Below are 18,995 nucleotides of genomic sequence, written 5' to 3'. Positions count from 1 at the left end.
TATATATATTTTGTAGAAATGATTGAAACTGATCTCATTTTCTGGTTTAAAAATATTTCTAGTTCATTTTTATTTTTTATTTTATTTTTTGTCCTTTTAGGGCCTCACCCGAAGCATATGGAGGTTCCCATCAAAGCTGTAGCCGCTGGCCCACACCATATCCACAGCAATGTCAGATCTGAGCCACATCTTCAACCTACTCCACAGTTCATGGCAATGCCAGATCCTTAACCCAATGAGCGAGGCTAGGGATCAAACCTGTGTCCTCATGGATGCTAGTTAGATTCGTTTCCACTGAGCCATGATGGGAACTCTTTTTTTTTTTTTTTTAAAGTTCATTTTTATATGCATAGCCAATTCAACTCTTGAGGCTAAATAGAATAAGTTTTTAATTGGTGGATTGGTATAATATAGTCACTATTGGAAAAATGATTAAATTGAATATGTCGGAGTTCCTATCGTGGCTCAGTGGTTAACAAATCCGACTAGGAACCATGAAGTTGCAGGTTCGATCCCTGGCCTTGCCCAGTGGGTTAAGGATCCGGCGTTGCCGTGAGCTGTGGTGTAGTTCGCAGACGCGGCTCGGATCTGGTGTTGCTGTGGCTCTGGCGTAGGCCGGCAGCTACAGCTCTGACTGGACCCCTAGCCTGGGAACCTCCATATGCCTTGGGTGCGGCCCTAGAAAAGACGAAAAAAAAAAAAAAAAAAGAATATGTCAACAATCATGGCCAAATTTTTATTCAGAGGTATACTATTTTTAAAAATGAAATTTTAATAAATACACTGAGAAAATAAACATGCCTTATTTGGAGATTTTACACTTATGTCTGAGAGACAGTCAATTAATAACCACAGCAATATTTAAGTCTAACTTGTTGGAGTAGAAATTTTTTTTTTTCTTTTTGTCTTTAGGGCTGCACTAGCAGCATATGGAGGTTCTCAGGCTAGGGGTCCAATCAGAGCTGTTGCCGCCGGCCTACGCCACAGCCACAGCAACGCTAGATCCGAGCCATGTCTGCAACCTACGCCACAGCTCACGGCAAGGCCGGATCCTTAACCCACTGGGCAAGGCCAGGGATCGAACCCTCAACCTCATGGTTCCTAGTCGGATTCGTTTCCGCTGTGCCACGACAGGAACCCCTAGAGTAGAAAATTTTTACAGACATAAATTTGTTTAGATTTCAAATCTTAAGACTAAATAACAATGTATTTCCCTTTTCATATACTCTAACAAAAATGGGCATGTTTCAAGTTAACAGAATTTTTCAAATACTGGAAATACTTAAAACAGAAAATATACATTAAACCGTCTGGAGAGCAAGTATTAACACTTACTGGACATAGTAGAGAAACCCTCAGGCTGGTTGTAGCTATTTCACTGTCTGGATCCGCAGTCAATTTCTCTTTAACTAACATTCAAACAAACAGAAGAAGTTTATTAAAGACATCACTGATGCAACAAAAGGAAAAAAATAAGAAACTTAAAATGAGTAACTTAAAAAAAAAAGGAACTCAAAAATGATCTGCAGAGTATTTTCCAATAAATTGAATGAAAAGATAAAAGCAATTATATAGTTTATAAGCACTACAATAAGCAAAAGAAAGAAAACAATGGTCTCTCTATAGATTGACCACATTTCCTTTAAGTTTCCTATTTCTCACCCATGAAACAAAAACTGTATTATACTAATATAAGAAAATTTCTATAGCAGGTTGACATATTCAATTGATGGCAGACTCTTTTTCTTTTATAACCCTAAGATTCTGGATAAAGGTTTCTTTCTTTTAAACTATGACAATATTCTTTAAAAGAAAGTAACTATAAAACTAACACAAGCTTTTACAAAGCTCAGGTAACAAAACATTGTAAACAAATTAATTCTATTTTCAAATTATAAACATTCAATTGCTTTTTTACTATGTAATTACTTGTTTTACATTTACTTATCCATAAACTAATTATGCTACTTTGGGCAAATCAATTCTCTCTGAATTTAATTTTACTTCTGGCAAAATAATAGCCCAGACTAGTTAAGTCTAAGTTTTCTCAGTTCAAATTTCCTATTGTTGTTAAGAGAGGACACACTGGTAATTTTACTTTTAAAGCCATTCTATAACTCTCGGTCACTCTAACTTTATACTTCTCATCTGAAAACCTGAGATAAGTTACTTCTCAAAACCTCAGAACTTTAAACTTCAACATAGAAGTGAGACCGAAAATGCCTTAATGTAATATTCCAATAGCTTTAGAAACTGTTCCAAAGTAACTTAAAAGTCTATATGGGTGAGGGTGCTCTCAAGTTGAGTAGTTGTGCACAGTCTATCACAGAATTTCAGAGCTGAGGCACAACTGGATGTGACCTGATAGTTGTAGTTGATAGACTGGTAGGTAGGTAGGTAGGTAGAAAGGAAGAAAGGGGGGGGGGGAAGAGGGAGGGAGAAGAGGAAGGGAAAAATTGGTGGATAAGGAAAAATGATTTCAGAGAAAACATCTGTTGAACTGATAACCATTTATAAGAATTAAGAATTCTGCCTTTATTAAATATGATGATTATACAGTACAAATTTTTTTTTGAGATGGTCCAAATCTTAGATGTTCTAAACTAGTGGATCTCAACTAAGATGCACATCAGAACTATCTTACAACTGTCCACTGAATCAGAACGGAGAAGAGGGACACTAATGGGTGGGTCATTTTTAAAAAGCTCCAGATGTGATTCTGATGAGAGACTAAGAAGTCATTTCACCGCCTAGAAATTCCAAAATCTTAAATTTTATCATATGTAAAAAGGCATACAATCCTTGGGTTTTAGTTTGGAAACAATAGATATCCCATCACTTACGTGAATTAGTATTACATGTAAATTATGAAAAGTATGCTTTTGCCATCACAGACCCAATATTAATCAATCCTTTCTTATAAAGATACATTTAATAAATAGTTTTTTACAGGTGACCAACAATTGCCATAGAAAACAAAAATGTAAATAGAATGCTAATGTGATTATTAACCATTCAGCATGTCTTCACCAACTACCCCTCTAATACCCACCATACACACAGTAATGGGAACAGTAATTGACTTTAGGCTTTGTCTATTTAAACTCCCACTTAAACCAAGCAATACCATAGATCACAGTATCAGCTTTATGTAAAACAAAGTTCAGTGTTAGTATTTCAAATAGAAATGAAAGAGGAGAGGCAACAGGAGGTAGTGGTTCAGAATACAGGACCTAGAGCCAGCCTAGGTTAGAATTCAGCCTTAGTCATTTAACTTTGCTGTGCCTCAATCTCACCATCTAGTAAGTGGAAATAACAGTACCCCATAGTATTATTTTAAGGATTAAATGAGTTAATACATAAAAATGCTTTAAAATAACCTTACATTATGCTCAATAAACATCAGCTATTGTGACTTAAAATGTCTCTCTCTCTCTCTCTTTTTTTTTTTAAATTTAAGGGCCGCACCTGGGGCATATGTAAGTTCCCAGGCTAGGGGTCAAATGAGAGCTGTAGCTGCCAGCTTATGCCACAGCCACAGCAATGCCAGATTCAAGCCGCATCTACAGCTCACAGCAATGCCGGATCCTTAACCCACCAAGAGAGGCCAGGAATCGAACCCACGTCCTCATGGATCCTAGTTGGGTTCATTACCTATGAGCCACAATGGAACCTCCAATTTCGACTTAAAATGTTATTTGTATGTTCATTTTCTTTCAGAAGTGAAAGAATTTTCTGAAATTATTTTAGAATCAGCTTGTCAATTTTACTAAAAAAAAAAAAAAAAGCTTTGCCTTTCACTTTTGCCATTATAGACTCAATCTTAATTCTTTCATGTAAAGATACTTTTGACATTTTAGGATCTTGATTAGATTGAATTTAATCTATAGATTTATTTGGAGAGAACTGACATATCTTCAATAACAATACTGAGTGTTCTGATCGATTAGTTAGGTCTTATTTTAATTTCTCTCAACAATTTTATAGTTTCTAACATACAAATCTTGTACATATTTGGTGTAACATATCCCTAAGTATTTCATATTTTTTGATATATGGTAAATTCTTATTTTTTTAATTTCAATTTCTAATTGTTCACAACTAGTAGAAATATAGTTGTTAAAAAAGGACCATGTATTCTGCAACCTTGCTAAATTCACGCATTAGATATAATAGCTTTTTTTTTCCTTGGGATTTTTCCTACACAATGAGGTCACCTTCAAATAAAAAAATTAATTATTACTCCTATCTAATCTGTATGCTTCTTTTTTCTTGCCTCATTATGTTGGCTAGGATCTCAAGCCAACACAGCGAGACAAAAAAAAAAAAGCATACAGATTAGATAGGAATAATAATTATTGTCTTTATTTGACAAGCTAGGTTCTCTATTGGCAACGCTGAATAGAGGTATTAAAAGCAGATATTCTTGGAGTTCCTACTGCAGCGTAAAGGGTTAAGAATCCAACTGCAGTGGCTTGGGTCACTGTGGAGGCACACATTTGGTCCCCAGTGGGTTAGAGGATCTGGCATTGCTGCAGCTGTAGCATAAGCTGCAGCTGTGGCTCATATTCAGTCCCCGGCCTGGGAACTTTGATACGCCATGGGTATAGCCATAAAAATAAATAAATAGGAGTTCCAGTCATGGCACAGCAGAAATGAATACGATTAGGAAGCATGAGGTTGTGGGTTCAATCTCTGGCCTTGCTCAGTGGGTTAAGGACCTGGCATTGCTGTGAGCTGTGGTGTGGGTCACAGACCTGGTGTTGCTGTGGCTGTGGCATAGGCCAGCAGCTGTAGCTCTGATTAGACCACTGGCCTGGGAACCTCCACATGCCGTGGGTGTGGCCCTCAAAAAGCAAATAAGTAAATAAATAAATTTAAAAAGAGCAGATATTCTTGCATTATTCCCAATCTTAGGGGTGATGCATTGAAACTTTTTACCCTTAACTACATTAGCTAAAGGCTTTTTGTAAATACCCTTTATTACATACATTGAAGCAATTCCCTTCTCTCTCTTTGGCTGAGTAATGGATATTGAATTTGACCAAATGGTTTTTCTGCATCTATGGAGATGATTATGTGATTTTTTTAGTTTGCTGAGAAGGTGAATTATATTGATTAATTTTTGAATGTCATATCAACCTAGTATTCCTGGAATAAATTCTATTTGATCACTATGTATTATCTTTTTATATACTGTACTTAAAATTTTTTGACTTAGCCTAAATACTTTTTTTTTTCTTTTTGTTTTTTGAGGTCCGCAGGTGCAGCGTATGGAAGTTCCCAGGCTAGGGGTCAAACTGGAGCTGCAGCTGCTGGCCTACACCACAGCTCAGACAGCAACACTAGATTCTTAATCCACTGAGCGAGGCCAGGGATCAAACCCACAAACTCATGGATACTACTTGGGTTTGTAACCTGCTGAGCCACAACAGGAACTCCCAAAGTAATTCTTAAAACAAACAAACAAACCAAAGTTGGAGGACTACCTGATTTCAAGAATTACTATCAAGCTTCAATAATTAAGACTGTTATTGTCACAGGATAGACAAAAAGGTCAATGGAAAATAATGGAGTCCAGAAATAAACTCATATATCTACGGCCAACTGGTTTTTGACAAAGGTGCCAAGGTATTTAAAAGAGGAAAAATGAGAATTTTGACAAATGTTATGGAACAACTGGGTATCTACATTGGGAAAAAAAATGAACCTCTTAGCTTACTTTATGTCATATATAAAAATTAAATTGTAGACCTAAATAAAAGAGCTAATACAATAAAACTTCTAGGAAAAAAAAATTTGTCACCTTGGGTTAGGCAATGATATCATAGTACACAAAAAGCGCAAACTGTTAATGAAATGGGAGAAAAATTTGAATAGATATTTCATCAAAGGAGTTATAAAGGTAGCAAATAAGCACATGAAAAGATGCATAGCATCATTAGTCATGAGAAAAATGCAAATCAAACCACAATGGGAATTCTCTGGTGGCCAAGCAGTTAAGGATTCAGCATTGTTACTGCTGAAGCTTGGGTTGATCCCTGGCCCAGAACTTCTGCATGCCACAGGTGCTGCCAGAAGAAAAGAAAAATCACAATAATGTATCATCTATACAGTGACCAGAATAGCTAAAATCAAAGCATCCTGATGATACCAACTGCTAGTGAGGATGGGGAACTACTCAAAATCTCACATATTTTTGGTGGGAATGTAAAAATGGAATGTGCACTATGCACTTATAAAAACTGAGATATACATAAGCAAAATGCAATAGTTTTAGCAGCTTTATTCATGATAATGCAAAACTGGAAACAACGTAAATGTCCATCAACTGATAAATAAATAAACAAATTACAGTACAGATAAATGGAACACTACTCAGTAATAAAGAGGATCAAACTAAATGGATGAACCTAAAAGCATTATACTACATGAAAGAAACTAGAAACAAAAGGCTATAAGCTGTGGGATTTCAAACATCTGATATTCTGGAAAAGGAAAACCACAGAGACAGAAATCACATTAATGGTTACAAGAACTGGGGGTAAACTGATGAGACGGACTGCAAAGGGCCACAGGGGAACTTTTCTGGGGTGAAGAATGTTACATATTTTGATTGTGGCATGTGGTTCATGATTGTATATACCTGTCAAACTCATCAAACTGTACATTTAAGAAGGTAAGTTTTTACTGACTGAAAATTTTACTTCAATAAATATAACCAAAGTAAAGAAAGAAGAAAGGTAGGAGGTGGGAATCATTATGTTAAATTTTACAAGAAAGTATGGAGGAAAAGCAAAGTATTCATCCTTTGTGGGACAGAGAATGAAGAATAAAAGCAAGATATAATATTCAACCTGCTACAACAACCAATAACTGGTAAGTCTTCCAGGTATTCAGGTTCTCTTGTGTCATTGTGAGCTTGCAGTGGTAACAATATTTTACTACATGACTTATAATAAAGTAACAGCTAGCCACATTTAAAATTAATCTTTCTGGAGTTCCCGTCCTGGCGCAGTGGTTAACGAATTTGACTAGGAACCATGAGGTTGAGGGTTCGATCCCTGGCCTTGCTCAGTGGGTTAAGGATCTGGCGTTGCTGTGAGCTGTGGTGTAGGTCGCAGATGCGGCTCAGATCCGGTGTTGCTGTGGCTTTGGCGTAGGCCGGCAGCTACAACTCCGATTCGACTCCTAGCCTGGGAACTTCCATATGCCGCGGGAAGCGGCCCCAGAAAAGAAAAAAGAAAAAAAAAAAAAAAAAAAGACAAACAAATAAATAAAAATAAAATTAATCTTTTAAAATCCCCATTGTCCTGAACTATGAGAGTTAGCCACTAGTTACATGCAGCTATCTTTAAATTTAATTAAGTTTAAAATTCAGTTTCCCAGTTGTACTACCACATTTCAAGAGCTCAATAGACACATGGTGCTGGTGGCTACCATACAGGATAGTGCAGATATAAAACATTTCCATCATCACAGACTGTTCTATTAGATGGTGTGTTCTAGGGTTTTGTTTCAGTTTTTTCCCCCCCTTTTTTGGCTGCCCTGTGGCATATGGAATTCCCGGGCCAGGGATCAGTTCTGAGCTGCAGTTGTAATCCACACCACAGCTGCAGCAATGCTGGATCCTCAACCCACTGTGCCAGGCCAGGGATCAAATCTGCATCCCATTGATCCAGAGATGCCACTGATTCCACTGCACCACAGAAGGAACTCCTGTACTAGGTTTATAAAAATAATTTCTAGCCTTTTTACAATGTTAGGCTGGAAATAAGTTAACATACTAAACAGAATACTTCATCTTATGAGCAAGAAGATAGAAGCACAGAAACCTGATCTTTTACTCAAGACCTCTTCTCATCAGTTTACTTAACAAAAGTCTGATGATCTACTATGTGCCAGGCACTGTGCTAAGAATCAAGATTAAATTCCTGCCCAAAGGAACTCATAGGCCAGTAGAAAACAAAGACACTTAGTGAGATCATCTGTAATACACTCTGATGGAAGCTAGCTAAAAATTAATGTATCTACTCTGGGGGTTCTGAGATACCTCCTAGAAAAGATAAAACATGAAAGATAACTAGAGTTAGGAAAAAGAGGCAACAGGAACTTTTGAGGCATAGAGAACAATACTGGCAAAACACTGAGGGAAAGAAAAGAATTCACTACTTTTGGAATATAGAGGTGACACCAGAAAGATGACCTGCTAACAAAGGTGGAGTTTCTTTTGTCTGTTTTTTAGGGCCACACCTGCAGCATATGGAAGTTCCCAGGCAAGAGATCAAGTTGGAGCTGTAGCTGCCAGCCTATGCCACAGCCACAGCAACACCAGATCCTTAACCCACTGAGTGAGGCCAGGAATCGAACCGGCATCCTTATGAATACTAGTTGGGTTCTTAACCCACTGAGCCACAACGGCAACTCCAAAAGTAGAATTTTTATTCCACTGGTATTGGGAGGCCATGGATTGCTAAGGAATGTTAAGATTAGATCTGTATTAACCACTTAGATTGGTACCAGAAGAGAGATATGAAGAGGGGGGCCAAGAAAGGAGAGGCATTTATCATTTAAGAATAGGTTTTTAAAATAAAGGCAACATATTTTGGGACGGAAATGTTATAAAATTGGGTTGTGATGATCATTGATCATTGTACAACTATAAATGTAATAAATTCATTGAGTAATACAAAAATAAAATAAAGGCAACATATGGGAGCTTAAATGCAGGCAGTGATGGTAGGGAAAAAGAGAACTGGATAGATCTGAGAAATATTTAGGGCACATGTCTGATGAAACTTTTTGAGTTCAGTTTTAACTACTTGAATGTGAGGAACCAGTGGTTTGTTTCAGTGAAGACAGTTAGCTACATGAATCTACCTTTGGAATCCAGGCGAAGGTCTGGGATGAAACATCTATTTGGGAGCTGGTGCTAATTTAAACCACAGGAGCAAATGTGGTTATCTCTAGGCAAAGTATGTAGACAAGTGGCCCAAAGATTGAAAAAAACCCAGCGAAAACAAAAACTTAAGATGCTTCCCTTAAGAGAATCCATTGAAGGTAAGTGATTATGATAAAATAGAGAAGAGAATTTCAAGAAGAAAGTTGATATGAAATGTAGCAAAAATACCTAAGACGAAAACTGAAAAGACAAAACTTTAAATGTGGCAGACTGCCACTTGTGACATCTGCAAGAGCAGTTTCAGTGGAACGATGGGAGTTAAAAGTTCACAATGGGTTGCAGTGAGGAGGTAGAAAGGGAAGTACAGACCACTTTTTGAAGAAACTAGGAAGAGAACCATAGGAGGAACACAGCTCTAGAGTAGTTTGGTTTTGTTTTTGTTTTTTGTTTTTTTTTTTTGTCTTTTTACCATTTCTTGGGCCGTTCCCACAGCATATGGAGGTTCCCAGGCTGGGGGTCCAATCGGAGCTGTAGCCACTGGCCTACACCAGAGCCACGGCAACTCGGGATCCGAGCCGCGTCTGCGACCTACACCACAGCTCACGGCAACGCCGGATCGTTGACCCACTGAGCAAGGGCAGGGATCGAACCCGCAACTCTGGTTCCTAGTCAGATTCGTTAACCACTGCGCCACGACGGGAACTCCTGGTTTTGTATTTTTTAAAGGATGAAACAGACTTGACAGGGAAGGCTGACAGAGCCTGTAAAGAGGAAGGAACTGAAAATACAGGACAGAGAGCAGATAAGTGAAGCACTCATGTCACATAATACTACTTCTGAGCATCTCCATCTGGATGCCTCACAGACGTCTCAAATACCAAGTCCACTGTGATTGTTCCCCTACAACCTGATCTTTTGAACACTGTTTTCCATTTCAGTAAACGGCACTACCATGTAACCTGTTGGCTAGTAAGAAACTTACTCCTCCTTCACTTCTGGTTCTTTACTCCCCACGTGTAGTCACCATTTCTCCCCTTTGACACCTCTCAAGCCATCAACTGCTCTCTATTTCCATCATTACTTTAGTTCAAGACACCATCATCTCTTATCTGTATAATAGGTTCCTAACTGGCCTTACTACATCAGCCTAGCTCCCCTTCAATTCAGTCTTCTAAGTGATTTTTTATTGCCCTTATCTGATCATACTACTCTGCTTAAAAATCCATGGATCTTCTATCATCTATCTTTATTATCACCTATATAAACTCTGGTGAGTGGTTATCTCTCTGGCCACTTTCCCCCTTTGTTCTCTCTACTCCAACTCAAATGGCCTTGTCTCTTGGCATATCCCCCTTCCATGTTCGGGCTTAACTCCTCCTCATCCTTACAGTCTCAACTTAAATATCACAGCACCAGACAGGACTATGTCCTCCTGCTGTTATCTTCAGAGCTCCCTGTCTTTCTTCCTTAGGACATGTCACAACTATAATTCATTAATGACTCATGAAATCATTTAATTTGGTCTTTCCCACCAAACTGCAAACTTCTGATGGATGAAGAGGTAGTGTGTGCTATGTTTAATGCTATATTCTCCTGTACCTGGAACATAGCAGACTCTTAATATAATTTCTTGAATGAGAAGAATATTGAAGAGAGTAAGTAAGGATGGGTACAAATGAAGGTAAGTGGAAAAGTAGTTACGTGACATTAAGATTAAGAAATAAGGGAGTTCCTGTGGTAGTTCAACAGTAACGAACCCGACTAGTATATAAGGACTCGGGTTCAATCCCTGGCCTCACTCAGTGGGTGCTGCCATAAGCTAGAGTATAGGTCACAACTGCAGCTCAGAACCTGCGTTGCTGTGACTGTGGTATAGGTCATAGATGCAGCTTGGTTCCCATGATGCTGTGGCTGTGGTATGCTGGCAGCTACAGCTCCAATTCAATCCCTAGCCTGGGAACTTCCATATGCACAAGTGCGGCCCTAAGAGGCCAAAAAAAAAAAAAAAAAAAAAAAAAAGGATTAAGGAAGAAAGGGGCAGTTAGAGAAGGCACAGAGTGTATTGTTTATTTTATAATGATTTTTATTTTTTCCATTATAGCTGGTTTACAGCGTTCTGTCAGTTTTCTACTGTACAGCAAGATGACCCAGCTACACATACACGTATATATTCTTTTTTCTCACATTATCATGCTCCATTGTAAGTGAATGGATATAGTTCCCAGTGCTATACAGCAGGGATCTCATTGCTTAACCATTCCAAAAGCAAGAGTTTGCATCTATTAACCACAAATTCCCAATCCATCCCACTCCCTCCCCAACCCCCTCCCCGGAGAAGTCACACATTGTAGTAACAATTTTCTTACACTGACAATGTATGTTGAGGAGGAGGAATAATGTTTAAACATGGTCAAGATCTGATGTGATTACTAAAGGGAAGAGGGGGAAGAGTCAGGAACTTGACCAAGAATTAGTAAAGGACTGTTTTGTGATAGTTGTGAAAGGATACCTCTACACAAAGACAGAAACAATAGTACAAAAATCCACTAAATCAAATGAATCAGAAAATGGATTTCTCTATGCAAAGTATAAATACTATTGACTTTATTTCAAGAACAGCACCTGATTTGACTATAAAACTTTGCCAGTAGACTTTATTAATAAGATTAAGAATGACTTAACACTGAACATATTTGTAGATAATTTGATTCTTCAAAAATATCTAAGGAGTTCCCATTGTGGCGCAGCATAAAAGAATCCAACTAGTAACCATGCGTTTTTGGGTTCAATCCCTGGCCTCGTTCAGTGGGTTAAAGATCAGGCGCTGCCATTAGCTGTGGTGTAGGTCGAAGACATGGCTTGGATCCTGAGTTGCTATAGCTGTGGGTGTGGCATAGGCCAGCAGCTGTAGCTGCGATTAGACCCCTAACCTGGGAATTTCCATATGCCGAGGATGCAGCTCTAAAAAGAAAAAAAAAAAAAAAAAAAATTTGAGGGGAGTTCCTGTTGTGGCGCAGTGGAAACAATCCAACTTGTATCCATGAGGATATGGGTTCCAACCCTGGCCTTGCTCAGTGGCTTAAGGATGTGGCACTGCCATCAGCTGAGGTGTAGGTTGTAGACACGGCTCGGATCTCGTGTTGCTGTGGCTGTGGTGTAGGCTGTGGTGTAGGCCGGCAGCTGTAGCTCCGATACAACTCATAGCCTGACAACTTCCATATGCCATGGGTGTGGCCCTAACAAAAAAAAAAAAAAAAAAAAAAAAAACCTGAGAAGCCTGCCAGCATGTTCTTCTGTCAAGTTGTTTCACACAATCTTTCAAGTGCATAATTATTTGGTGGGAAAGGTCTTTCTTTTTTCATTGGCTGCCCCATGGTATATGGATTTTCTGGGCCAGAGGCCAAATCTGGCCAATGCAGAATCCTTTAACCCACTGTGCTGGGCCCTAGGGATGCAACCTGCTTCCTGGTGCTGCAGAGACAACCCTGATCCTGTTGTATTATAGAGGGAACACCAGGAAAGTTATTTCTTTAAGAATAGCATAAAGGCAAACAATCTGTTTTTCAGTCAATTATGACAAATATTTTATTGGTAGGATCCAAATTAACATTTTGTTGGTTCCCCAAGCCAATAAGTAAGATCAGATACAAAGTGCCACAAATAACCTACCCAATTTGCAACTACTCTCTACCTCTAGACTGTACTAGAGATGAAATAAATAGCTTCTGAATTAAGGAGTTTTTGCTGCTTAACAGTGACTACTGGTGGTTTGCTTTAGAAAATAAAACAATTCTAGGCTCACCTTCTCACTCTCCCTCCAGATGGTGCTACAGCTACAGGTGGAGAGAGTTTACAGCTCAAGCAAAGACAGCCTGCTTTATTATTATTATTGTTAAATATAACAGCTTCATCAGTTTTATTTCTTGGTATGAACTTTTCCACACTGGCCCACATAATTCCACAATACTTTCTAACTACATGACATTCTAAAACTATGTTGCAAATATGAAGGTTCTCAGTAGAATGACTAGGAATAGAGTGTGAAAAAAGAATAACCCTGCTCTTGCACTCTCCTTCAAATGAATGAATGACCTTTTTCTTCTTTCAGGATCTTCTATTATCTCCTTGTCCTTGCCAAATGGTGCTTCTACCCCTCTGGTCCCCAAACCAGTGCTGTCAATCTAGCTCCCCACTGTATATCAAGGAATACCCACAGAGATATTAGCCACTAATGTGCTCCTCTTCACCCAGAACATTTGCATTTTTAAAAGAGCCTTTTAGGAGTTCCCATCGTGGTACAGCGGAAATGAATCCAACTAGGAACCACGAGTTTGTGGGTTCAATCCCTGGCCTCGCTCAGTGGGTTAAGGATCTGGCGTTGCCACGAGCTGTGGTGTAGGTCGCAGACGCAGCTCAGATCTGGTGTTGCTGTGGCTGTGGTGTGGGCCGGCAGCTATAGCTTTGATTAGTTCCCTAGCTGAGGAACCTCCATATGCCGCGGGTGGGGCCCAAAGGAAAAAAAAAAAAAATTAAAGAGCCTTTTAATACAGAAAAATCCTTCAATGAACTCTTAAGGGTATACTGAAATTCAGTATCAGTGGGATCTTTGGCATAAAAACAAGTTGGAAAAAAAGATAAAAGCCATGCCACAAAGGCAAGTGAGAGGAAAGCTGGCCTTACTTTAGCTTCTTTCCACCTTGGTGTTCCTAACTACAAACCCAATACTGAGCTTCATTAATCAACTCACATCAAAAATCCCTAAAGGACAGCTAATTATTTAACCCTGGTCTGTAAAAACTTTGTCCTCTAAGTGCCCAGCCCCATTTCCAAATCCATCCATGAAAATCTCTCTCACAGAGAATAAAGGAAGCACTTAGTTTACCTCTTTGGAAACGTCACCAGCCTCTGGCCTTATAATCCACAGAAGTCTGAACAGTCAACTTGCACCTTAACACCTCTCGAATTCAACACGACAAAATGAACCATCTAGTTATTCACACCTAAGAGCCCAGATTTTAGAGGGGTCTTAGATATCATGTAGTATAAATTTTTTGTTATAGATGAGGAGAAAGAGATTTAGAGGAGTAGAGTGATTTGTCTAAGGCCACATAATTGATTAAAAGCAGAATCTACCTTTTTTTTTTTTTTTTTTTTTTTGCTTTATAGGACTGCACCCTCTGCATGTGGACATTCCCAGGCTATGGGTCTAACTGGAGCTATAGCTGCTGGCCCACGCCAAAGCCACAGCAAAGCAGGATCCGAGCCCCATCTGCAACCCAGACCACAGCTCACAGCAATGCCGATCCTTAACACAATGAATAAGGCCAGGGATCGAACCTGAGTCCTCATAGCTCCTAGTCGGGTTCATTTCCACTGAGCCACAATGGGAACTCCTATTTCATTACTATATCTGCCATCTCACTGGCTCTCTTTTTACTTTGTTAATGTAAGGATGCTGTCATCACATATCCTGGATAAACTTAAACATAAAAAAAAAATTGTAAAATATATGCCTAGATTTTCTTCCCATCTCCTACAATTCCTGAACACTTACTTATTTCTAAGACGCTCTGATAAAATATTCTTCAGTGTCCATGTACTGACTTAACAAAGTTAAAGATCAGTAAAACATAAATTATGAAATATAGATCATAACAAAGATATTAAAACTATTCTTAAGTTTTGATTTACTTTAGCTTGCGAAACAAAGTTTTCAGTGTTTTCATCCACTGTGACAAACTCTAGCAAAAGACAAACAAAACCCCCCCCCAAAAACCCCTAAAATTTCTTGAGTTGAGAAAATACTATTCTCAACCTTACCAAAATAGTTCAGCTGCATAAATAAAATAAGGTTATCATACGTACTTAAAGCTCTAGAATGATCCGGATTCCTTATTCCCTTTGCTCGTAACCTCTGAAGAAGAACTGTTGAGGACAATTGTTTTACAAGATATACTGCCATGGAATAGTTCTGGAAAAAAAAAAAAAGATGTAGAAAACAAACAACATATGTAAGTAAATAGGTACATCTATTTTAATCCCACAATAATAGGGAAAGAGAACTAATGCCTATTAAAACACCTACTGTGTGCCAAGCACTATTTTAGGTGTCTTCATGAACAGGAATTCGTTTAATCCTAATCAAAAAGCTGCTGACGTAATCCTACTTTTATCAGTGAGGAAAGTGAAGTGTAGAGAAGTAAAAGAACTTGCCCTAACTTTACAACTTGCAAACAATAAAGCCACTTGTATATTACCTGACTTCTATACTACCTACACTTGAAGCAAATCAATTTTAGGCACTTATACAAAAGGACATTTTAAAACTAAATAAAAACCAAGGCCAGTAAGATGTCAGTCATCATAAAATATATTTGGTAGCTAACATATATCTAAAATAGTAGTTATTTTTAAAATTACAAATTAGATTGGCATCCTATTTTTTATCATTTAATCTCTCTATATGCCTTTAACTAGTTCTTGAAAAGATCCTACCTACTTGGGCCATTATCACAACCAGCAGAGGGAATATTAAACATTTTCAAAGGGAAGCTTCTGGTTTGGCAAATGAACAGATGAATATTCATTACCAGCAGAAGGACTACCCACAGATGGTAGTAGGAGAAAGGGGATAAAGAAAATAATTAGTCAACAAGCCAAGGCAAAGTAAACGGGACATGACTGGATAAGAGAAAGAAAAGAAGTCTGAGGCTTATGAAGGTTAAGAGAGAGATCTAAGTGAGAAGGCTCACTTTTCATTTGGTGTTGGAATCAAGAGGAAGATCAAGAGATTTGGAAAGAGGCAAAAGATAAAATAATTACAGCCATCTTCTACTTATAGCTATATATAGTTTTCTATGCACTCTTAACATATACTATCCACTTTATTTAAACCTCAAAGAAGGCCTATAAGAGACAGGTAGGGTAAGTACATTTCCAAATGAAAGTATGATGATATAGAGGTACCCCCAAATTTTTTAAGTTTCAATTCTAAATTTAAAATATATATGTAATCTGCTCAAGATCATGCACCTGCGTGGTGACAAAATGGCCCTAGAAACCAAGGGAAAAAAGTAAGATGTCAGGACAACTGACTAATGACCAAGGCCACTGTAGTTCTCTATAGCTGATTTCATACACTCCCTGCTTTGACCCTCCATAACCTAACTGAATGTACATTCCAACTCTGAGTTATTTTGGAAAATGCATTCCTCCCTTATGGAAACAAGAGAACATATCCCACACTACCCTCTGGAAGACCAAATTTTCATTTAGAGTTCAGAAACCTATCCATGTTCTTAAGCTACACATTTTTTTCTGGGAAGAAAATGAAGTATCAAAAAAAGCTAATTTACTTTCATTAATAAATTTCACAATTTATTAATGAGGAACAAGTAACCTTAAAACTTGCCTACATTTTATTTATTTGTTTGTTTGCTTTTTAAGGCCGAACCCATAGCATATGGAGGTTCCCAGGCTAGGGATCCAATCGGAACTGCAACTACCGGCCCACACCACAGCTATTGCAATGCCAGATCCGTGACCTACACCACAGCTCACGGCAATGCCAGATCCTTAACCCATGAGTAAGGCCAGGGATTGAACTCGCATCCTCATGGATCCTACTCCAGTTCATTACTGCTGAGCCACAACGGGAACTCCAAACTTGCCTAAATTTTAGAGCATACAACATACCAATCTAATTTTAAAACTAAAAGGCTTCTATTAGAAATAAAAAATCCTTATTCGCTTTTATAATTTGATTAAGGTTTCAAGTATGATAGAAACTAGAGAAATGCTAATTAACACTGTAAAATTTGTAGTGGCAGCTTGAATTTACAGAATTAGGAATTACCCTAAGGCTTTATATAAATTTCTAAGGAGAGATAAGTAGAAAACCACAACTACAAGTTCAGTGAAAAGGTATGTTCACTCTAGTTGAAACATGTAACCTGATAAGAAAAGAAGGGAAACAAAAAGAAGCAGCAGCAGCAAAAGGTCAGGTGTTAACTAACACCACTGTACCGATAACATGGAATTAAATTGTATGACACATAAACCAAGCCCCTCTCCCCATCCTCACAGTGGTATAGTATCTCTTCTGGGTAGATGATATCATATTATTCCTAACCCTTCAAAGTACTTCCTAACTCCAACTACTGGATTTGCATTACACTGATGTTTTGTCAAACGCTTTTTAAGAAGTATTCAAAACTGTCTATCAGGTTCATTGGACATTTTCTTCATTATTAAGATATGATCTACTCATTAAGTGCCCTTTACACTGGTATCTAAAAAACTCTACAAACAGTGACAGATTAATAAATGATAGATGCAGTGATTACCCTGAGGTAAGATAAGAAGTTTCAATATAGTTCACTTATTTCCTTCAAGCACTGTACCAACTCTTTTTATATATAATTTTAAAAATTGAGCTATAATGGATGTATAACATTGTGTAAGTGTTGATTTCATAATTAAATAGTCTAAGATGATTACAACCACAGCATTAGCTAGCACCAGCTCTTCCATTTACTTCCTTTGAAGACATAATACAAACATTTCTCAATGGTAACTAATAATAGACGTTAATTCCCCCAAACAGTAAGAGATCCTACATGTATTATTCAGAGCATCTTCACAAGTTGAATTAAAACTAGTGATCAGAAACTAATCTAATAAGTTATCTTCTGGGCTTTAGAGAAAGACTGATTTTCTTTCAATGTTTTACTTTAAAAAGAAGGTCTCCAACTTGTGATCAGGGTCTACACAAAGATCTCACCTGGTAGACTAATCAAATCATTGTAGATATTGTTTTCTTCCTGAGATGCAGAAGGCCTCCCATGGAAGAATATCCTATCCCTCCCGCCCCCAGTGCTATATATCAGCAACCACACCTCTCTACTCTTTCAGTTTCACACTTCTTTCATAGTTCACTGTAAACATCCTGGTGTTTATACACTTCCCTGGTAGGCTATACTAATCACAAACAGACTAAATCCAAAACATGTGCAACACTCTCTTCAAAAAGACAAAAAGGGGAAAGGTGCACTAGAAAAGAACCATTTTAAAGAATCTTATAAACCTAATGGTGACATATTAATTAGGTAAAGGAAAAAAAATAAGCTTAATAAATGAAAAAAAAGGATTTTGATAAAATTTGAAATCCATTTCTCTCAAAGCTATCCAGTAAAAAGGAGGATCATGGGAATATGTTATTGATGTAATTAAATTTTATCAAAAATTAATAGCAATCACATTATTTAATGTTGTGACACTAGTTGTATTCTCATTAACATAAAGAACAAGTCAAGCAGTCCACTAGCACTCACACTATTTAACACTGTTCTGAAGGTTTTAGACAGCAGTAGAGAACAAGAACAATAAATTATGGCATAAGAATTAAGATTATCATTATTTGTATAATGATATATCTCAAATGCAAAACTGCCTTTCTGGAAATACCAAGAAAAAAACTAAAAAGCTATCAGAACCAATACATGAATTTATGTATTAAGTGAATATTCAACAATGACTAGCTTTTAAGTAAACAAACAATAATATATTTTTCATAAAATGTAATAGAAAAAAGATTTATAATAGCAGTAATAAAAATAAACAAGAGGAATCAATAAAAAAGATTTATAAGAAGAAACCTATTAAATTACTAAGGAACATAAAAGAGGATTTTAATAAATGGAGAAACATACAATTCATGGAATAAGAACATTAAATATTGTAAATAAATTAATCCTAGGTTGATATACAAATTTAAAAGCAATCTCATTCACATTCCCAGAAAGATTTGGGGAAATAATGCAGGGGGAACATGTCTTACTCCCAGTAATTACTTTCCCAATATTTCCACTTTCCTCGAGGTCCCATTTCTTCTCTCACTCATAGCAGACTTATCTCACTTCCTATCTCACAGACATAAGAGAAGTCAGCAGATCAAAGTTTACTCATCTCTCCAGTACCAATCATACTCACTCATCCAGTCCTTTTTTTTTTCCATTTAATAAAGAAGTCCTCCTAACTATAGTGAGTTACTATGCAATTAACTATTGATTATCCTTTCTCTCTCTTGTATATA

The 18,995-nt window shown here is 37.5% G+C and overlaps 1 protein-coding gene across 1 annotated transcript in view; it reads right to left on the bottom strand.

Annotated features, from left to right (window-relative positions):
- PIAS1 (protein inhibitor of activated STAT 1) overlaps positions 1 to 18,995 on the bottom strand; it is a 130,129-nt gene that overhangs the window by 27,494 nt on the left and 83,640 nt on the right. The window contains exons 7-8 of the mRNA XM_003121749.6: positions 14,768 to 14,873; positions 1,336 to 1,409 (exon numbers count right to left, since the gene is read on the bottom strand). Of these exons, the coding sequence (XP_003121797.3) occupies positions 1,336 to 1,409; positions 14,768 to 14,873 (180 nt within the window). The remainder of the gene's footprint in view (positions 1 to 1,335; positions 1,410 to 14,767; positions 14,874 to 18,995) is intronic.

This window comes from Sus scrofa, chromosome 1 (assembly GCF_000003025.6).
Source record: "Sus scrofa isolate TJ Tabasco breed Duroc chromosome 1, Sscrofa11.1, whole genome shotgun sequence".
Classification (NCBI taxonomy): domain Eukaryota; kingdom Metazoa; phylum Chordata; class Mammalia; order Artiodactyla; family Suidae; genus Sus; species Sus scrofa.
This window is presented reverse-complemented; position numbering and strand designations above follow the sequence as displayed.